At 40.7% G+C, this 22,973-nt stretch overlaps 2 protein-coding genes across 4 annotated transcripts; one reads left to right on the top strand and one right to left on the bottom strand.

The window, feature by feature from the left end:
- The first annotated feature begins 449 nt into the window (after positions 1 to 449).
- On the top strand, positions 450 to 12,631 carry smfn (small fragment nuclease). Of its 3 annotated transcripts, XM_052047232.1 has the most exons (8): positions 450 to 641; positions 2,930 to 3,013; positions 3,093 to 3,170; positions 3,983 to 4,094; positions 4,197 to 4,305; positions 4,454 to 4,571; positions 8,863 to 8,916; positions 12,361 to 12,631. In XM_052047232.1, exons 1-7 carry the CDS (start codon positions 597 to 599, stop codon positions 8,884 to 8,886), a joined length of 570 nt encoding a protein of 189 aa, XP_051903192.1. In that variant the 5' UTR covers positions 450 to 596; the 3' UTR covers positions 8,887 to 8,916; positions 12,361 to 12,631. The 3 variants fall into 3 exon arrangements, with proteins under 3 accessions (XP_051903192.1, XP_051903194.1, XP_051903193.1); XM_052047233.1 differs by lacking the exon at positions 4,454 to 4,571 and having other exon boundaries at positions 456 to 641; XM_052047234.1 differs by lacking the exons at positions 4,454 to 4,571; positions 8,863 to 8,916 and having other exon boundaries at positions 454 to 641.
- A 3,665-nt stretch (positions 12,632 to 16,296) lies between these two features.
- On the bottom strand, positions 16,297 to 21,749 carry LOC127588796 (putative transcription factor Ovo-like 1). Its single transcript, XM_052047664.1, has 3 exons — positions 21,672 to 21,749; positions 21,379 to 21,568; positions 16,297 to 16,778 (listed from the first exon to the last, which is right to left on the bottom strand). The coding sequence occupies exons 1-3, from the start codon at positions 21,747 to 21,749 to the stop codon at positions 16,465 to 16,467; spliced, it is 582 nt and encodes a 193-aa protein (XP_051903624.1). The 3' UTR covers positions 16,297 to 16,464.
- Positions 21,750 to 22,973: the final 1,224 nt, after the last annotated feature.

Here is a 22,973-nt window from a genome sequence, read left to right as displayed (position 1 = left end):
CCTTATCCACAAGTCTAGATGTAGTCATTCAATGTCTCTTTTCTTAATTTTTGAAACAGAATCCAAGCAATATTTGAAATCTATTATAGTTTCCCAAAATATGAAAGCTGTTAAAACGCTTTCTTTATGTTCTTTATTTGGAATTTTGTTTGAAAATTTGGCTCTTCTTTTTGTTTATCTGTTAAGGTTGTATGATTGCCTTTTTTTTTCAACTGAGCCAGCAGAGGGGAATGTAACTCTCCTCTGCATTGTTCGTGGGATATGACGTAGTCAGCCATATGAAAGGTGCGAAGGCACGTCGTTGATCAGTGTATCAGTTTCGTATCATTTTTTTTAAAGAACGCGCAACGAGGATTGTTCCAGATTACGTATATACAGGTATTTTGGCATCGTGTAGGCGCCGTAGTTATTGAGCAAAAATGGCCGACCTTCTGCGCATGCGCGTCTTACATTCTTCGGGCGGCACAGATCTTGCTTCCCGGAGAAGAGAGATGTTTCCATCTCGTGTTCGGTTTGCATTATTTTTTTCTTCAACGATAATTTTAGCGACGTGTTTAATCTTGGTTTTCCAATTCGTTGGTTGTTGAAGCAAGAACATGAACGCTGCATTGTCTCAAAATATAGTGTGGGTGGATCTTGAGGCAAGTCACAACATTCTATTTAGTCAATTTCTCAAAGACCAGTGAAGTGGTAACCGCTGCTGATTCGGCAATCCATGACTTTAGCGAGCGGCATTATGCGATCTAACAATATTGTAATTATTTCTTTCAATGGTGTGTGTTATTGGGTGTCAGTGGACGTTGAAGCCAGGGGTTCCTAATCATACCGTATACACTTGGACATCTTGAGGAACTGCAGCAAGTAAATACTTCCAGGGTGTGGATTCTCAGGGTTGATACATATTTATAATTTTACTTACTTGCTTCCTGTAAGTGGAGATTTGACAATTAGTTTCGAGACCTAGCTCATAACTCATGATGGGCATAATGAAGCATAGCGTGTTTCAAAAGAGGGCGTGTGCCAAATGAAGGTCCCATTCGGACTGTGTATCGATGCACAGGGGGGGTCCAAACTTTTTCGTTTGAGGGCCGCATACAGAAAAATGGAAGGGTGAAAGGGCCACTTAAAAATTCTTAAACTTTTTGAAAAACACTAAAGTCAGTCAAGAAAGCAATTACCGGTATATGTTGTTTGTATTGTCCAGTTAATGTCATCTGCTTTCTGCTAAAGATCTTAGTTGTTAAAAAAAAAAAAAAGTTTTAGCATAGCCAACAACATCTATCTCACAGAGTAGATCCAGCTCTGCACTTCAGATCACCTGAATCCCATCTCCACATTCATAACCCCTCCAAAAAGAGCAAACTTGTCTTCATAAATCAAGCATAGAGCACCAAGTGGAAGAAACTGTTTTTGCCTCTAAAATTGAATTATATTTATTCACTACAGTGTTTTGAAGATAAATTGTCATTTTATCATAAATTATAGTTTACTTGTATCTTTGAATGTAGAGAAAATGTCTACAGTACACAAACACATGTATAAGTAGTAATGGCACCTATTAAAGCCACATGCAAACCAGTTGGCTGGAAAGCCTCACTAATTCATGAAACTTAAATTCACTATAGGCCTGTTCACACGGCACACATTTGCTCCGGCGCTGCACCGATGTATTTGGTTGCGATATATTTTGCACCGCAGCAAATTGTGTAGAGCGTTCACATGTACAAAGCCGCTGAGCGTGATAGCACCACACAGCGTCGGTGCAGCCCCACTTGCGTTCACACGGCAGTTTCTGCAACGGAGCAAAACGACAGAAAACAAATGAGCTGTCGTGTTGGTTCTCTTTAAAACTTATCCACAGCTCAAACGACTACTGGACAGGCACGTCCTCCTTCTCGGTCTCCGTGCCTTCTGCTCGAAAGTGACCGCCCACGAAAACGTAAATCAACGATGACTTCAATGACACTCAGAAAAGCAAACACTAATGCTCCAAACAGAAAATCAAGAGAGGAAATCATAAAATAAATTATATGGGCCGCGGGGGGTTGTGAACACAAAACAAAGGAACAAACTACACCAACAACTCTGAGACAGTCCAGTCTCCTACAAAAGGAAATATGTTACCAGCCAAGTCTTGAGTCGTTATTAAACAAACACATGACGGAAGTCCAACAGAGCACGAAAGCAACGCATTCTCGCCATACGTACTCACAAGCATTTGCTCTGGAGCAAATTTGACTCCGTTGCGTTCACACGTGCAAATTTACATCGGTGCTGCTTCGCAAACGAGCATTTGCTCCGGAGCAAATTTTTAAACCACCTCCCTGAGGTGGATCAAATTTGATCCCGTGTAAGCCTTTTTCCCGGGCTACGCCGGAGCTAATTTGCACGTGTGAACACTGTACTGGGGCAGCCCCGGCGTAGCACCGGACCAAATCTTGCCGTGTGAACAGCCCTTATGTTGAGACATTCATAATACTGAAAAGCATTTCAAGCTTTCATCTGCTGTACTTGACATTGTACAGTAGGTGTGAGTATAGAGCTAAAATGAATGAAGCATTTAGGAAAGAACCTTAAGACAAGCAAACCCCAGTGGTTCAGGAGGCTTTTTACCCATCGATACTATTAACTCGAATCATTTGGATCCGAAATCATGAAATGAATGAAAAAGCTAAATGAATGAGAAAAATAGCACTTCTAGTACTGTAATATATGAAAACATCCCTCAATGACAAATAAGTATGGGTTGAATTCACATAATTTGAGTGGCCATTGTGCTACTCCTGGTGGGATGCCCATCTGGAGAGAGACAGATATGCTCGATGTAGACTTCTGTACAGTATACAGTTATATTGTCTGAATATCATCTGCCACGTGGATGTAATAATTCATACATATTAATGCTCACATGCTCTTTTTTATTTTACAGCTGACAGGCTTGGACATTGAAAATGACAAGATAATGGAAATGGCATGCATCATTACAGACTCCAACTTGAACATTTTGGCTGAAGTACTTTACAATGTTTTTTTTTTTTTACTGTATTATTTTGACTGTTATAATTATCTTCCAATCGAAACTCTCTTGGCAGGGGCCCAATATGATTATAGCCCAGTCCAATGAAATACTGGAATCCATGTCAAAGTGGTGCACAGATCATCATGGCAAGGTAAGCTATTATGACTTTGTGGTGTTGTCCCAGCAGTAAAACATCTAGAGTCAGACTACTTTATATGTACGACTGATCATAGACAATTTTCCTCAAACCAAGATTCAGTGCATTATTCACACAATGTACAGTAACACAAACATGACCGAAAATTACATCATATCATCAAAACATTTAAAGCTAATACTGTACCCGAACACTTCGTGGTGCTCCGATGAATCGACCACTGTTGGCGATCGGCCGATTTCCTTGGAAAAGTGTGTGATCGAACTTTGTCAATCAATGCCTTTCATTGCTGATCACAAAAAAAAAAAGATCACCACTTCTTCTTTGCAGCCTGCAGCCGATCAGAATAATCTGCTTAACCTCTGGTCAATGCCCTTAACAGGGATAATTACTCTATGCCGAATCATCTATCTGGGAGGATCACAAGTCCTAGCTCTGTAATTCTTTGTGATCTCTGATTGTCTCATCCTAGTCATTTTTTATTGCCCGGTGAACAAAGGCAATTTGATTAAACGAGCTGCCAAAAACCCTGTTGGTATCCAAGCGGTGTAGTCAAAACTGGTAAAAATCAACAGTTCACTGCTTCAAAAAAAAAAAAAACTCTCCAAAAAGTTAATTTGTTCTTGTCTCGGCTGAACACTGTGAGGCCACCTGGAAGATTCCGCAAGCTGGTAAAATTCAGTAATTTGTTACAGCTGAAGCTGTTGTTAAAGCGCTATTTAAATAAAGTTGAGTTGAGATGAATACACTACAAACTAAAGATATTTAATGTTCAAACTGCAGTGAGTAAGTAATATTTTTTTCAGTCAGGATTGACTGAAGCAGTACGGCAGAGTAAAATCACACTGGAACAAGCAGAGGATGAATTTCTTTCCTTTGTCAGACAACACACTCCACCTGGACAATGTCCCCTAGCGGGTGAGTTCCTTATTTATTTATTTATTTATTTTTTTTGTCGCAGCCGAGTAATATCATCCATTGTCCTCTGACAATAATGTCCATTATTCTTTTTATGTGCAGGAAATTCTGTGCATGCAGACAAAAGATTCCTGGACAAATATATGCCACAGTTCATGAATCACCTCCACTACAGAATAATTGATGTCAGTACAATTAAGGAGCTTTGCAGGTCAGATGCTTTTGTTTAACAATGACCATGCCAGAATTGTTTTAAAATTGCAACATGTAATCTCTGCCTGCGTTTGCATTTTCAAATGATCACTTCGACAAAATTCCTCGAAAATCACAATGTCCGATCACTTGTGAGCAATTTTCAGAACAGGCCCATGGGCTACTCTGTGTAAAGGTCTCGCGGTCAAGCGACTACTGGACCGGCACGTCCTTCTCCTTCTCTGTCTCCGTGCGTTCTGCTCGAGAGTGACCGCCCAAGAAAACGTAAATCAACGATGACTTCAATGACACTCAGAAAAGCAAACACTAATGGGCCAAACAGAAAATCAAGAGAGGAAATCACAAAATAAATTATATGGTGGCCGGGGGGTTGTGAACAAACAACAAAGGAACAAAGAACTCTGAGACAGTCCAGTCTCCTACAAAAGGAAAAATGTTACCAACTAAGTCTTGTGTCGTTATTAAACAAACACATTATGGAAATCCGACAGAGCACGAAAGCAACGCATTCTCGACATAGTACTCTTCACAAGCATTTGCTCTGGAGCAAATTTAACCCAGTTGCGTTCACACGTGCAAATTTACATCGGTGATGCTTCGCAAACGAGCATTTGCTCCGGAGCAAATTTTTAAACCACCCCCCTGAGGTGGATCAAATTTGGTCCGGTGTAAACCTTTTTCCGGGGCTACGCCAGAGCTAATTTGCACGTGTGAACGCTCTACTGGGGCAGCCCCGGCGTAGCACCGGACCAACTCTCTTCTTTCTTTTTCCATTCTTGAGCAATCAGCTTGAGAGAATATATGTTCCTTCTAATGAATGCCCTATAACAGGGATCCCCAAACTTTTTCCTGTGAGGGCCACATAACTTTTCCCTTCTCTGATGGGGGGCCGGTGTCAGTTTGTAACATCAACGATCGTAGGGGAGCTTAAAAAATTTATTGTTTCCCAGAAAGCCACACATAACCAAGTAACCCTTTCCAGGTTCTTTACAGAAAAAAGTCAGGAAACAAATAATAACACTATTAATGAAATAAATAATAACTAAATAACCCTCTCTGAGTTCTTCACAGAAAAAAACAGGAAATAAATAATAACTAGACAACTCTCTCTATAGACCCTTGAAATCCACAAAAAAAGGGTTCTGCCATCTACGAGAACGCCACCTATCTTGTCTTGTTTATGTCTGCTACCGTCTTGTTCACGTGTTCTACTAATTTATCTGAGACACAACTAAAACACTGAAACATTCTGTAAATAACTTTGTGACCTTGATTTCAACCCTATTTGCGTCGTTGGTCATTTTGCCCCGAAGACCACCTTTGTACTTTTTTTTGTACAGCTTCCATGGAAATGTGAATAAAAACATTTCAATTTTTCAGCAGTTGGGGACAATATAGGAAAAGTAATAAAATTTCAAGTTAAAAAAAATATCATTTAGGGTTTTTTGGGGCGTTTTTAACACAGTGATGGGTCATTTTGACCCGAGGACAACAGGAGGGTTAGAGGGCCGGGTCAAATGTGCATGTGTGAACGCAACTAGGTTAAATTTGCTCCAGAGCAAATGCTTGTGAAGAGTGCGTATGTCGAGAATGCGTATGCGTGTACATTTTTCACTCTCTCGTAATTTTCGGATTGCTGTCATTCCACCCATATTTAACCGACCTAACCTCGATCCAGACAGTCTCTGTAATTACAGGCTGGTATCAAATCACCTATTCATTGCAAAAATTATTGCCTCATTTTCGGTCTTAATAGAGGTCATATTTTATCAAAATGATTCACATTTTTGGGGACTTTACCATGTATAAAAATTAAACAAAATTTTCACAATCATCCCAGATAAAAAAATATATATTTTAAAGTTGTCATAAATGATGAAAAGATGGGTCTGCAGCGCCACCTAGAGTAGAAAAATGTGCGGCACGTTTTACCAATGCCTATGAAAATTGTCAGGCACGTTTAGCACCCTTAACCTTAAATGTACCAAAAAGTCCTTTGCAACCATTGTTTCAGTTGACAGGAAGTGAGCTATGAAAGAACATTAGGCCAATTTTTGCACATTTAAAGGAGTCATACTTCTGTCCACTTGTCTTAGAGCAGGGGTGTCCAAACTTTTTGCCAAGGGGGCCAGATTTTATGTGGTAAAATGTCGGGGGGCCGACCTCGGCTGACATTCTTTACATTGAACAACAATATTGTTCAACAAATTTTAGTAAGCCAGTCTGTTTCACATTTCCATTTTTATTTTAATTTCAACAATTTTAAGAATTTCTTTTGGTTCATTTGAAACAGGTATAACACATGCAACTGCTTATTCACTTGACTTTTTCTTAAACAGAAGTCTCCTGAGTGCAAATTTATTAATTTGAAACATAAAATGTATCACCATGACTTTTCAATAGTCACAAAACCTTTGACTCGAACAACAGGGAAATGAACAAGCAATACACATATCCACAACTGCAAGGATCATTTGAAATATGACATATCAGTCAATATAAACACGGAGTGATGTCTTGTTAACTCGTGAGTGATGTCTCGTAGAGTGCTACTGCCCTCTAGTGTCTAAATGCTATTACTCATTTAGTGAATGCTATTACTCATTTAGCCACTAGAGGGAAGCAGTACTCTATAAAACATCACTCACCAGTGTACGAGACCTCAGTCAATGCAACACGTGTTCCATTACGCCCCACCTGCGGGCCAGACGGCACTGATTTTATGACAGGGGCCGAGGGCCGGATGAAATTCGACCGCGGGCCGGATTTGGCCCCCGGGCCGGACTTTGGACATGCCTGTCTTAGAGGATTCATCCGGCTGACTTCAAACTTTGAAGTTTGAAATCTTCACACCTGGCACAACAATTTGGGGATTTTTATTTTTATTTTCAAAATACTATATGATGGGGACGGGGCATCAAAATTTGCATCGAATATGCAATTATTTTTGCCACAAATGAGGAATGCTTTTTGCTTAGTCCCCTCCACTTGCTCTCCAAAAAAATCCCAAACCTGACATGTATATAGTCACGTCCTGAAGAGATCTATGTGATAGAATTCTGTTACCCATATGTTACCTAGTGCTGATGAGAAATGTCATTGTTTTTACATTTTCACATACTGCATGGAGCCTGTTGAATTAATCCAACTAAATAATTTGCCAAAAAAGCTTCAAGTTGTCGATCATGATCTACACCGTTCATTGTAACTTTTCGCAAAAGGTGTGCCCTTACCGTGCTGCAATGTTTTAAGGGATTAACCGTGAATATAAACATTGCTGTAACTTGACAAAGATTGGATTGGATTGCTTTATTGTCATTACACAGTTGTGCGACGAAATTTCACTTAACAGGCACACTCTGCACAAGAAACATGAAAAACAATGAAGAACATGGGATACAGTGCAAAGGGCCTGTCGGTACTCGTATGTAAAGCGCCCCGAGATCTTAGTTGAGAAAAGTAAACACTAGGGAGGGGGGGAAAATAACCATGCTCGAACTATCCTCTTCTGAGGATAATTTTAGTCTAGGAGAAAAAAATTACCCTCCACATCAAGCATATGACAGTTACAACAAGTCAGAAGACATAACATGTTATGAATGGGGTGGATGGATGGGGGGGAACGCGACACTGCCCGACCGGCGTGCTGCCAGTCCATTTAGCGCACAGCAGATCAAGTCACATCGCAGGGAAAAGCCAGGAGGAACGATGATGACCCTATCTTCTCGAAATTTCACTCTGTTGATTTAAGTAGCACCACCTACTGGCTTCAAGAAATAAATGTTTTATTTTTGGACATTTTCTTCTTGGGGGACCATAGGGGGATAGCCAGATCTACGTCATATTGTTCGGAAGAGTGTTTAGGCCGTCATGTTGATAAAACAAAGTTTATGAATTTTCACGAAACACTGTTGCCGTGGAAATACACAGTTCACCAAGAAAGCAACTTTAATTGTGATTCTCTAAATATGCACAGAAACTCATGAAACTTAGCACACATCAGGTCTCGCAAAATCACCAATATCGTATTAGTTTTTTATGTACTCTTTTAAATTTGGCTCACTAGTGCCCGCTAGATTTTTAAAAAATGCAGTTCCTGTTGTATGTTTCACCTCCATCTACAAAAATTTGGTATATGTAACAAAAAAGTACCTGGGAACCGACCATATGCTAAATCTAACGGGAAGTCCAACATTTAGAATTTACTTTAAAAGTCGGCTTTCCCCTTATTACAAAAGCTGTTGTAATTTGAACCACGTCATCAATGGATGGAATGTGGCAAAATATCAAAAAGTTCAATACCTCTTGCAAGACACTGTATATACAAGCACATACTATTTCACACTCAGTTAATTTCAATAGCTTTGCAAGATCTGCATGAAACAAACACCTTTTGAAATATTGTTTGTTGCCAACCTAACCCTAAACAGAACAGTTTACCTCTATTATTAGTGTTATTTGTAAGGAAACCCAATCATAGTAATTATAGACAAGACTCTTTGTATGGCTTGGTGTGTGACAAGATTTTTTTTTTTGGGGGGGGGGGTAAATTTAGGAGGTGGTTTCCAGTGGAATATGAGATGGTGCCATGCAAGAAAGCAAGCCACAGGTAAAGATTTATTAACTCACGGTCGTTTAAGTCTTACAGTTGTCATTTATAGTGCTGTCAAGAGATACAAGTGGTTGTAGATTAATTAATTATGATCTTTAATTAATTGATCTAATTAATATATATTTTAATCTCATCTAATAGTTGCTGAGAAATCCCCTATTTTCGTTTTAAATTCGTTGCAGTATTGAGCATTGAGGCAGATAAAAAGATTCACATCACAAAAAAAGGGGTATTATAAAGTATTGTTTTTAAACAGACTTGAACAGATACAGTCCAAGGCATTTACTTTCTGCTGTATTTGAGACTACTGTAATCCCAAATCCTACTTGCAACTTTTAGTTTCGACCACCAGACATTTGTGCTATTTGACTGGGTGCTTTGCATTGATTGACTTTATCAATAGTGCTGTCAGGGCGTTTTGGGAATACAAATTGTCCATTCATTGTGCCGAGAGCTCTCACATGCTCCTCCATTTTCACCTCTCCTCGCTGCTGCTTACTTTACACCGCCCATTTCCAATGGGAGCCAATCAGTTTATGCTAAACAAGCCCTAAACATAATGACAGCATATAAATGCTCGCTTCAGGCTGTGACTGACTCTCAACAACTGGAACGTAGGAAGCCAACACATACAAAGTGATATTAGAAAAAGGCAACCCCCCTACAGAAACAATAAAGTTAGAGATTAAAATTTAGATTCACGTGATTAAAAAAAAACAAACACCCTAAATATGAACGTAATTAATTATTTGCAATTAATGCGATCATTTGACACCTCTAGTCATTTAATCCAAGTGTTCTTGCCATACATTTCTCAATAAATTCTGTATTTTCTGCACTATAAAGCACTTCAGATTATAAAACGCACCTACAATACAGCCTTCACAATTGCTGTAGCTGTAACAAAGCCATTAGAACTGGTCACAAACGCCGACATGAAACATGTAGATACAAATGGCATTATAAAACAATAAATGAAAAACAAAAGTTATGAAGACAATTGATTCAACAAAAAGGCACACAAACCTCGTGGGCTCACATCTACGTGGGGCTAAATATCCTAAGAAGTCTTGCTCGTCTCCTTCGTTTTATTATGGCTGCAAAGATCTCGAAATGTAGTTGTCTCTTTGAGTGTGTGTTGGCGAATACACATGTCAATTAGTGTCGGGCAGAACTGTTTTAGGTTACAATTGGTTCCTGCTAATAATCACCACTAGATGGCAGAGGAACACTACAAGGGGAAACAACTCAATGGGGAAGATGAAGAGAGTTACAGGCTCTTTATATAAAGCGCATCGGATTATATGGCGCACTGTTGGCTTTTGAGAAAATAGAATGCTTTTAGGTTCGCCTTATAGTGCAGAAAATACGGTAATACCAATGCTCAACTTTATTTGAAGGGTCGCGTACTGTTGGCTTCTGCGTCAAGCTTCCATTAAGACTGACTGACCGACTGGCTCGCTCGCGCACTCACTCATTCGTCCACTGACTGACTCACTCACTAACCAGGGCTTTTAGAATAGTTTTATATTTTTCATTGTTTGTTTTTATTTTATTTTGTCAGTTACTTTTAAGAGTGATTTGGTTGTTTGTATTTTTGCCGGATAAATGCTTTGTTTTAGTTTCTTTTTTACTAGTCTTGGTTTTATTTCTCAAAGATTAGAAGATTAAAAGGTCACAGTACTTATTGTGATATTTTATTTTTATTTTAAATCAAACAGCCCTCAACAAGTCACTTAAAGGGTAAGTAGTGAATATTGTAAAAAGTGTCATTAGTTTGGAGCTAATAACCACATTATCCTCAGCTATGACTACTCACATCAAAAGGAATAGTTATGGTTCAGTGACTAAACATACACACCAAATTTTTTTTAATGTCAGACAATTTTCACGGACCGGCCTTTAAGGCCGGATCAATACAACGGTATGCCATGATATGACCAACATGAAAACTGTGGTATTTTCAAAACATAATAAACACGAATCATTACATGAGTCCAGTCTGGCCGCAACACTTTCTGGTCACTATGATAAAATTTAAACCTGCCTTCAAAATAAGATACATCGCAAATACAAAGCGCATGAAAAATATGACTCACCGTTGCTGCATATTATGCACAGTGGGCTTGGTGTGTGGGAATCTCCCGTTGAGATAAATCTGTATTTTAAGGAGGACTCCTGATCCTGTCCGTTTTCAAGAAAAAGAAGGGTTTCTTTTTCTTGAAAGTCGTAGGCTTCGCTTCTGTCTTCTGGCCGAGCCTTTTCCCCTTCACAAAGAAACTTTACAAAGACGTTTTTTTCCTCATTTTGCGAGCTCCTTGGTTTCATTTTAGCGGTAATCTATTCCGTGACCGAGAAGTGCGCCTTGACCTGCGTCAAGACTGACATACTATAGACAGATGTAACAGAGAATCTGGTAATTTTTCTAAATAATAACAATTTCAGATTTAGAAATGAATAAAACGTAAATAATGCAAGTTATTTAATCTGTCTGTGCGGCCTGGTACCAAATGACCCACGAACCGGTCAGCGGCTTCAGGACCACTGATATAGACTATTTAAGATTAGATAAGAAAACTTTTATTTGCGTCACAATGGAGAAATTCCCAATTTACAGCAGCAAAATTATGAAAGGGGGAAGTAGAAGAACAAAAAGTATATAAATAAATATACTGTATATTATGAAATATAGATATAAGCATATTAAAAATAGGTGAGTGGAGGTGAGTCCAGGTTTTCAGGTCTGCCTATTCAATAGCCTGACAGCAGTCGGCAGGAACGAGTGGCGGTACATCTCCTTCTTGCAGAGCGGGTGTATCAGGCTGCTAATGTTGATATACATTGTTAAGTTTGGGATTTTTCTTTAAGCATACTGACTTATTTACTTATTTATCCAAACTTTCTTTTTTGGTTTTCCAATGAAACCAGTCAAAAGCCAAGCCAAAGCCAAGAGCCAAGAAGTCAACAAAACCCCCACCAATATTCATACCCATCCCTTCACTGGGATGTGAGCCAGGAATGGATGCAACGTCTTCTCCCAACCGTGTTCAAACGCACGCGAACCTCCAATGTTGTGTTGCAAGTTCAAAAAGAAGTGGAGGTCATACACTAATGCAGAGTCTGTCAATAAAGCACCAATCATTTAAAAACAGACAATAAAGCCGAAGTATCAAGAGCGTCTCCGCACACATCAGTGTACTGTTTGCCTTCTTGAAAGTCTAATCACAGCTCTGTTCCAGAGAGACAGACCCAACATTTATTTGTTTCTGGAAATGTAAAATAAGTATTGTGGTCCCATCGCCGTCTGCTCGCTCAGTGAGAGTTGTGTACTTCCCTTTTTTCGGGGGACGTGTGAAAATATTTGGGTGTCCTGGATCAAAGAAGGTTGAGTCTTGTGAGAATCATTCACAAGGCAGAAACAGATTTTGTTTTCTCTTTTAGAGCTTTGGAGGACATCCGGGAGAGCATAAAAGAGCTGCAGTACTACAGAGCCAGCATCTTCAAAGCAACTTGAGAAATTGAACAAGATTGTTAAAAAAACAGCAGTAATAATAATTTCTCAAATTTCAAGATGAAGGTGCCTTCTGATATCAGCCAAATCTGTGAGGAATTATTAAAAATGAAAATTATGTATAGTTTTGATATGACAATTTCTGTATTCAAAAGGTGATTGCCTCATCAAAATAGTTAAAAATAAAATATCCTAAATTCAGCTTTTTGACTCTGTGTCTTTAATTTGAATGTGTATTAAAAAAAGAAAAGAGACCCTGAGAAGTGACCACAAATTAAAGTTTAAACGTGAAAAACAAGGTTTGCGGTTTACTGTGCCATTTTCAAATAAATTCCAGTGTTCCGGTACACCAAAGTGGCACAGGCTGCAAGGGCCCTTAATAGCTGGTTGCAGCTCGAGTTAGAAACCGACCAGTGACCACTTATTTTTTTAGGAATTATTCTTTTCTTATTGGGGGCTGAACAACGACGGCTGCGAGGTCCCTATTGTTTTTGTAGAAATTATTCGGGCCCCACCAGCAACCACTCTGGGGTACGTAGGAATTATTGTTTTGTAGGAATTAATTATTAGATTCAATATAGCGGCCGCTGCGAGGTTCCTATTGTTTTTGTAGAAATTATTATTGTTATTACTGGTAGGGCCCGACCAGGAACCACTGCAAGGTCCCTATTTTTGATTGTAGAAATTATTATTATTACAGGCTGATTTTCTTAACTACATTTTTAGGAGGCATTGATTCTTGGAGCCATATGCTAAACCTAAAAGGAAGTATTTTAACTCATTTAATGCCGGCTGTTTTTCTCAAACGTTTTGACAAATCTTTGAAGGCCTACAGAAATTTGATTTTTGTAGCTACATAAGCATGTAACCTACCAAACGAAAGCTTTTACCCTTTTCTTTCATCAGGACAGACAAGTACACTTCTGCCTTGTATCATTCATTAGTAAACAGCAGCTGAACATTGGTAAGTTTCTTGAAAATCCACGTTTTCAAAATAAATTATGACAGAGCTTTTTGTGAAAGGATGCATTTCAAACAGAACTTTCCCTTTGATGCTATAATTATATATATTTTTTGCATTTGTGAAACCTCAAATATCTCAATGATTTCCTACTAAATAACATTACAACACAAAAAGGGCACTTTGATTGCAAAATAAGTTTATTGCAAGAAAAACACTGCACTGATGCACGGACATTGCATGAACTTTGCATGAACGGTGAACTTTGGGCGGGGGTGTTTGTGTGCATGTGTGCGCTTGTTTGTCAAGGATGATGATGGGACTTTGTCATCTTTTTTATTTGAAGTGTGTATTTGTAGTGTTAGCTGCCAGTAGTTTTACGTTTTGGCATTAAGTGTGTTTTGAATTTCCTTAAAATTTTGGTATTGCCTTGAAAACAAAAGATGCTGTAACTTTTCAGCTGCTATAACTTGACCCACATGATCATATCTTGTCAATATTTTACATTTATTATGAGTCGAAGTTTGTGACGTTTTGCAAAAAGCTGTTGCCATGGCAAAGCACTGTTTGCCAAGATATATCAGGACTCTAACTGCTACTTACCTCATTGGATTATGGACATTGGTTGGTGTTATGCTCAAGTGTTATTTTATAGACCTCATGTTCACGTTCCAAGTCGCTGTTGTTCCGATCGATTCTTTTGTGCAAATATTTTGGTTTTCTCGGCTGATTTAAGTTTCGTGTGTTTAGACTTTTGCCATTTTGTTTTGTGTATTTTTGGGTGTCAAATTTACCTTGCCCTGAGCATGTGTTTTATGTTCATATTTGGTTTCTTAGCTCTTTGTTGCCAGCGATTTCTGTTTACACTGTCGGTCCTTTGTTTTTCTGTAAATAAATATTTTTTTACCGCAGTTTGTCTGAGCTTGTGTTTGTGGGATCCACACCATCTGGTTCATTTCCAAACCTCATCAGAACAGGGATGTTTGTGCCTATGCACCAAACGGCACCTCAGAGTACTCACTCTTTTTAGAGTTCTTGGAGAGTGTGCTGGAGAGCACTCCCCCTGGGGACTCCCTCATTCTGCTAGGGGACTTGAATGCTCATATGGGCAATGACAGTGAGGCCTGGAAGTGTGTGATTGGGAGGAACGGCCCACTCCAATCAGCACGCGAGTGGTGTTTTGTTACTGCACTTCTGTGCTGATCACGGATTGTCCATAACGAACACCATGTTCAAACATAAGGGTGTCCAGATGTGGCATTGTTACCAGGACACACTTGGCCACAGTTTGATGATTGAGTTTGTGGTCGTGTCATCGGATTTGCGGCCGCATGTTTAGGATACTCGGGGGAAGAGAGGGGCGGAGCTGTCAACTGATCACAACCCGGTGGTGAGTTGGCTCTGATAGTGGAGGAAAATGCCGGTCCAACCTGGCAGACCCAAATGTATATGTAGGGTTTGTTGAGAGCATCTTGCAGAATACAATTTCAAAAGGAGTTTCAACTCCTACCTCCGGCAGCGCTTTTCCCCCCGTCCTGGGGAGGCGGCGGAATATTGCGTCCGAGTGGACCATATTCCACGCCTCTATTGTTGAGGCGGCCAATTGTGTGCAAATTGTGGCCATTAAGTGGTCGGTGCCCGTCGTCACGGCAACCCCCAAACTTGCTGGTGGACACCTGCACTAAGGGATGCCGTCAAGCTGAAGGAAGAGTCCTATCAGGCCTTTATGGCCTGTGGGATTCCAGAGGCAGCTGATGGGTACTGGCTGGCCAAGTGGAAAGCAGCTTCAGCGGTCATCGAAGCAAAAATTCAGGCATGGGAAGAGTTCGGTGAGGCCATGGAAGCCGACTTCTGGACGGCTTCGAGGAAATTCTGGTCCACAATCCGACGTCTCAGGATGGGGAATCTGTGTCAGAGCTGCTGATCTCCATTCGGGATGTTGTGAGGCGGTGGGCAGAGTATTTCGAAAAGACCTCCTCAACTACACCAACACACCTTCCTTAGAGGAAGCATTGTGAGGACTCTGAGGTGGACTCTCCTATCTCTGAGGTTGAAGTCACTGACGTGATTAAAATGCTCCTCTGTGGCAAAGCCCCAGGGGTGGATTAGATCCAGGGGTGGATTAGATACACCCAGAGTTCCTCAAGTTTATGGATTTTGTTGGGTTTCCCTGGTTGACACGCCTCTGAAACATACCATGGTCATCCAGGAGAGTGGCTCTGGATTGGCTTTAAAGAAGAGGAATCGGAGGATGTTCCAACTACATAGGAGTTACACTCTTCAGCGTCCCTGGTCTATTCAGGGGTGCTAAAGAGGAGGGTCAGTCGGGAAGTCATGTCTCAGATTCAGGAGGAGTGTGTGTTTTTAGTCCCGGCCATAGAATAGTAGACCAGCTCTCCACCCTTCGCAGGGTCCTTGAGGATACGTGGGAGCTCGTCCAACCAATCTACATGTGCTTTATGGACTTGGCGAAAGCATTCGACTGTGTCGCTTGGGGAGTTCTTTGGAGAGTCAGCAGGAGGCCCCGGGGACAACCAGGACCCGCTGGAGAGACTCTCTCATAGCTGGCCTGGGAACGCCGGGTAGAGCTGGTAGCAGTAGCTCGGGAGAGGGAAGTCTCGGCTTCTCTGCTCAAGCTGCTTCCCCCGCGAGCCGACCCTGAATAAGTGGTAGAAATGGATGGATTGATGAATGGAAAAATTACAGCTTGTTAGGAAAAACTTGCAATGACAACAGAGGCTCCTTATTTTACAATGGGGTATTCTGCTATCGTCACTGTAAAGTTTAATTAAACCCATCCTTTAAATGGCAAAACACAACAAATAAAGACCACAAAAGTATGTCGTTGTCCAAATTCACAAAACAATTCATATACATTAACACTTATTAGAAAGATGGATGTGAACTTATGCTAAATATAAATAAAACAATTTTAAAAAACTATAAACAGAGTAAGCATGTTAATATGTGCATGGCCAACATAGTAATTGGGCTCCAGTACAAGCAATAATTATTTTTATTTCTAAGTCAGCATGTAAGGTTATATCAAATTGCAAACAAGAGATTTTATTTGTTATATAAAATGAAAAGTACACCAAATAGGGGCTGGTTTCAACCTTTTTAGATGCAAAATAAATGCTGTTTTGTGCCTAATAGTATAGTACCTGTGGAGAGCAGGACTGCTGGGATGACTTTGTCTTAAATGGAAAAAGTACTCATCGGGGCAACTTGCTGTGTAACCACAATCTTCACACACAAAGATCTTCGAACGCCTTTGGCGGTAAGCATACTGCTGGTGAATGCCATGAATCTTCCTCATATGGGACTCCAGAGAGCAACGTTGTGTGAATGCCTTCTCACAAAGGTCACACTTGTAGGGGCGTATACCTGCAGGGAATGCAAAGTCATGCTTTTATTTCCATGGTCATGTTTGTGAAGAGTAGGCGGCCCGGTAGTCCAGTGGTTAGCACGTCGGCTTCACAGTGCAGAGGTACCGGGTTCGATTCCAGCTCCGGCCTCCCTGTGTGGAGTTTGCATGTTCTCCCCGGGCCTGCGTGGGTTTTCTCCGGGTGCTCCGGTTTCCTCCCACATTCCAAAAAAAATATGCATGGCAGGCTGATTGAACACTCTAAATTGTCCCTAGGTGTGAGTGTGAGCGTGGATGGTTGTTCGTCTCTGTGTGCCCTGCGATTGGCTAGCAACTGATTCAGGGTGTCCCCCGCCTACTGCCCGAAGACGGCTGGGATAGGCTCCAGCACCCCCCGCGACCCTAGTGAGGATCAAGCGGTTCAGAAAATGGATGGATGGATGGATGTTTGTGAAGAGTGTATTTTGTGTTGCACAAATGAGTGAATGACTTATATTTTTGACAACATTTTCAAACACTGCTTATTAAGGCTTGAATATTCAGGTTCAGGAAAGTATTTGCTATTTCCTGTCGTCCAGGCAAGTCCAGTCCTCAAGGGCCGCTGTCCTGCCTGTTTTACATCTCTCTCTGCTGCAACACACCTGATTCAAATCATCAGCTTTTCAGCCAGCCTGAAGCAGCACAAGTACGATCTGGGAGAGATGGAAAACAGGCAGGACAGTGACCCTCAATGATCCAGTTTGGACACCCATGCTTTAGGCAGTCATAACAAACATCAACAGTTTTTGTCCTCCCCTCACCCTTCCCTCCTCGCCACTCAGTCTATGTGCTGTCCTTGTCTGACTATCCTAGTCTCCTGCCGTATTTTCATCCTAAAACAAACTATGGAATTGGTTGGCTGGTCTCTCAATGCCATCGACAAAAATTTCTCGACGAGAATAGCAGGCAGCGGGGAGCCTACTTTCCCCTCGGGGACATTTGCTGCTGGGTACACCCTAGATCCCTGGAGGAAATGGAAAATGGTGTGCCTGTCAATCCTGTCCGTTGAGGATGTGGAAGACATCTGCATTATCGGCCTTCTGATAACATGTATGCTGCTGTTTGGTGTTAGCAGTTTCATGATCTATCACAAAATTCAACCGACGGGAGCGGCTTTATTGGAAGTGAAGAAGCTGCCGGTCTTTATGGATGGCATGGTGCGGATGTCCAACACTCAGAACCAAGCTGAGCTCAACCGCAAAATGGATGCGGTTTTGGAGCGTGTTAAGGAATTATTCCGCTAGAAGTAGTAGTAGAACATTGTTAATGAATTTCATCTTGCTATGAGAACTATTGACACTAGTCTCTCTCCTGAACATCTGCTGAAGTAGTTAAAACAAAGAGTTGGGGTCCTATTTCCCCTTGAGTGATTAACAGTCCCCTGGCCGTCTTCTGCGTCCCCGACATCGTAAAAGTCCCTGAAGGCTGTCAAGTGCCTTCTAAGAGGAAACCTAATCTCAAGATTTGTGGACCAGCAGATATTCTCTGTACTTTGTCAAAATGCCAAGATCGAACTTTGCTTGACTTTCTTTGTTTCAGATTTTTACATAAGGGGAAGGACTGCCCGCCCCTAATTAATATACTATGCCTATATGTACGTGTGACTGAAGTTGCTCGGGGCTTCCTGATGAAATCTGAGACTCACAGGAGCCCGAATCGATTCGTGTTGCGTTGTGATAAACTGAAGAAAAGACTACGTGGTGTTGGGTCTTCTTCCACCTTATAGAGAGATAAAAGAACCTGTAACCAAGGAACGGCCAAGAGCATATTGACAGTTCCCATTCCTCAACAAGCGTCATTGCAAGATGGACAACAACTTGGAGAAGTTGGAATCCGCGCTCAGAAAAGAAATCGCGGATTTGGCTGATCGACGCCATTGAAGAGACACAGTATGTTATTTTGAAGGCACGTTTAAACATTACCATAGCGACCAGAGAATGTTGTGGCCAGATAAGACGTTCCCCGTGTCATGATTCGTTTTTATTATTATGTTTCGAAAATACCACACTTTTCATGCAGTTCATATTATATTGTATCTATCCGGCCTTAAAGGCCGGTCCCTGAAAATATTGTCTGATATGAAACTGGTCCATGGGGCAAAAAAGGTTGGGGACCTCTGGTGTGTATACCATTCCACCACGCCTGTGTCTTTGAGGGATGGACTCTGATCTGACCCTTTTCAACTAGTAATCCCAGACACTGTTTGGTATCAACAATTTATACTTGTCGGCCTTAACATAGAGTCAGTTTTCTAATAGTTAGAGGATGATACATAAATGTTGCTTGTGTTCCTGTACAGTTTTAGAAAAGATCAAAATGTCATTGAGGTCAACAAAGCAAAAGACATTGAGCATGTCCTGAGGACATTAATCAAACTCAGGAAAACTCTTGGTGTGTCTTCCAGAGTTTGATTAATGCCCAAATGGCATGGCTAGATATTCAAAGTGACAGAAAAGATGTTTTGAACGCAGTTCTCCACTCATCCCCTTCGCGTATTCTTAACAAATGAGAAGCGCTGCGGAGATCAAGTATAGAAAAAAATTGTGGCAGATTGTAGGAGCACAAAGGCAGAATCTAAAGGAAAGGATAGGAAAGGAAGTGGATACATGTTTTTTATGGTGATCTTAAAAACAGGGTTGTAAGGACTTGTCCTTAACAAAAAAAAAACAAAAAAAACAAATAAATCCCACACCTGCCAGATATGTTGAAGGATGAATTAGTCCCACAGTGGGTGAAGTTGAAATATATTCTTTCAACGCCTGCTGTCCAAGTTGAGACACTTTTACATAGTTTGAAGTTTAGAAGTTGAGCATTGGAGAGCAGTTCTATAGCACAGTCATATTGTCTGTGCCATAGTAAAGACTGGGTGCGATCCATGCTAAAAATGGTATTGGTATTCTTTAGGGACCTTGTCCAGGTTGATTACTTCAGTCAGACGGTGGGGAACCAGTGCACATCCTCCCTCAACTGACTGTAAACAGTGTTTGTGACAAATTGGCTCCAGTTTTTGATGGATGGACGGTCCCATATAATATTGGGATTATGCAGACTGAATCAAGGTAATCATAAAATTACCGGAGTCTCACGGCAAGGCACAATACAAAATCTCTTTTGCACTACATGATTACCAGAAATTTTAGGAATAGCGGACCGGTGATAGTTTTAACTTCTGCCAAGAGTCTTCCGTCCAGGCCACACATCCTATTAATTTCTTTCAGTTCCTCGACAGGGCTGCCGAAAGCTTCCATCACACAGGGGTCAACAAAATAAACTTCTCTTTATTAAAATGGATTGTTTTTGGACTGGGTTTACAGTGTATTGTGAAAGACAGGAGAAACATGTAGTGTGGGTAATTGGATGTACACTACCCACTTTCAAAGACACCCACAGTCACTAGCAGATTTATGCAAAAGGACCCAACCCATTGCAAACATGTCACTGTTCTCATCCCTTCCCCATGAAAATACCACACAACATTAAAGTCTAGACCAGGGGCCTCAAACTCCAGTCCTCGAGGGCCCCTACCCTGCTTGGTTTAGATGTCTCCCTCCTCCAAGACACCTGATTCAAATGATCAGCGGTGAGATTATGCGATGATCATTTGAATCAGGTGTGTTGGAAGTGGGAGACATCTAAAATGATCAAGATTGCAGCCATTGAGGGAAATGCATCTCCCACAGTAAGAACTAGAACACCCTCCTTTACATGTAAGTGCTATATAATGGTAATGAACAAGATATGTGCAATATTTTCAGATTAAAAGAAATAAATCTGTGCACCACATCACAATATGGACATTCTCACAAATGTGAATAACTTTTGTAAATAGGTCTGTGTGCGTGTGCGTGGGCGTGTGCATGTGCGTGCGTGTGCGTGTGTGTGTGTGCGCATGTGTGTGTGCGTGCGTGCGTGTGTGTGCGCGCGTGTGTGTGCATGTGTTGCGGGCTTAAATTTGTATTCACCCTAACTATAAAATGTGAGATGGATAAACTGATTTTCATTGTTCCTGTGACAGTGACGATAAAATTCTTTTCTATTCTATTTTCACCCACTTATTCTCTTTGTATAGTAACCCACTTCTTCCTTGACTGTCAAGCTATTGTTTTATGGTCGAGTTGAGAAAGTGATACAGTCGACAATACTCTATGCAGAGCCTCAAAAACCTGGATAAGACGACTGTTTTCCATCACAGTTTTTCGACGAACAAATCGCTCAGTGTGCATCACCAAACGTGATTTTTTTTTTTCTGCAATGGTCCACTCCAAGTTGGGTTTAGCCAAGTTGTGCAGTGTGTGGCAGGTTTTCGATGATATGTCATCACTCATCTGAGCAGGCTTCATCAGCTGTGCTATTTAGACACTTTCCATGTAATCTGAACAATTCAGTTGCAATTGATTCAATGTCCTAAAAATAAAACGGCCTGTATGAATAAGAATATAATATATATATTCTTATTATATATATATAATATATAATATAGGCATAAAATACAGAATGTTAAAAAAGAAGGAAACAAAGTGTGTGCTTTGTAGTGATGGAAACAGTTTTGCATGTGTTAAATTACAGATACTCATTCCTCACCTGTGTGTGTTCGCATATGCCTCTTTAGGTCAAAAGTGTCATTAAATCCTTTGCCACAAAAGTTACAAGGATGTCGCTTTATCAAGCTATGACACTTCATGTGGCGAATCAATATGCGCTGCAGGGGGAACATCTTGTGGCACACTGAGCACACAAACCTGCCAGCATCAGGAAAATTGTGGATTTGGGGCTGTTAGAATGAAACAAAGCTCTTCATTAATATGGTACAGTGATTTTCTATTATTTTTGCTCCTCTGACAGCAGTGTTGAGATTCACTAAATTACAATCTTACCTTTGCTTTGCCTATTAGTTCCTGTGTGATGGGGTTGTAGATGGACCCCTGAAGCATTTGTGTGGATCGGTCATGCATGCGGTCAGTAAGTTTTCCTCTGGATTCCGACAAAGGCATTGGCAATTTAATTTGAATTGCCGTCCCACATTCTATAGTAGGTTGTGGCTGGGGCACCGTGGCCCACTCTTGAGAATCAAAATTCCACAATCTCGTCTCCTGACTCACTAAAGGGGATACAATGAAGAATAATGTAATTACTCTATGAAACAAACAGAGTGATGTGTAATTTAGATCTTAAAGGGTAGAATTATACTATTTTATCAACAAATGATGACGAGATGATTGACTCATCCCGACATTTGATTTCTGAAAAAAAAATTGAAGACATGAAAATCTTACCATTTGCATTATTTTCTCTCCACTTTGTCTGCTCAGAGTTTTTCCATCGGTAGGCTCGAAAAACTCCAGATTTCTTTTTCACGAGGAAAGACCGAGGCATTCTGGAAGTTTTTTTGATCTTCAGTCTTTAACATTTACTCACAAATAACAAGTTTCTGATCTTGGGCTGTTGTCGATAATCCTCCTCACAACATCTTAAAAACAACCTGTCACACGAGCCAATAAAAATCACAGTACTCATTTTAATAACTATCTCTGGGAATATTGAAAACTCCAAGAGATGCTGGCTGTTTTGACTGGGGTGCACCTGCATTCACTCTATGCTTATGTCAACTGGTCCCCTACATGTTTTGCATGTCAGATACTGAAAATCCAGGAAGCTTTGCATTTATGTGCCCCTTCACATGCAAATGCTTTTCTCTGACCGAACCCTAGTCCCAGAAAAGAATCACTACATCACTTTAGGATGAAGCCACAACTTCAGCACAGCCTTAAATCTTTTTTTCCCCATTTCCGAGTTAAAAACCACCCATTATATTATATATATATATATATATATATATATATATATATAGCCCCTTCTTGTTTGCTATGGTGATGGATATGATGAGGTCAGACAGGAGTCGCCCTGGACTATGATGTTTGCAGATGATATTGTGATCTGTAGTGAGAGTAGGCAGCAGCTACAAGAAAACCTAGAAAGGTGGAGGTTTACACTAGAGAGAAGAGGAATGAAGGTCAGTCGTAATAAGTACATGTGCATAAATGAAAGGGAGACCAGTGGAACGGTGAGGTTACAGGGAGCAGAGGTGGCGAAGGTACAGGAATTTAAGTACCTCGGATCAACAGTGTATAGCAGCGCAGTCTGTGGAAGGAAGTGAAGAAAAGAGCACAGGCAGGATG

This window comes from Hippocampus zosterae, chromosome 16, assembly GCF_025434085.1.
Source record: "Hippocampus zosterae strain Florida chromosome 16, ASM2543408v3, whole genome shotgun sequence".
In the NCBI taxonomy this organism is placed as follows: Eukaryota; Metazoa; Chordata; class Actinopteri; order Syngnathiformes; family Syngnathidae; genus Hippocampus; species Hippocampus zosterae.
The sequence above is the reverse complement of the archived record's forward strand: the minus strand, read 5'-3'. Positions and strand labels throughout refer to the sequence as shown.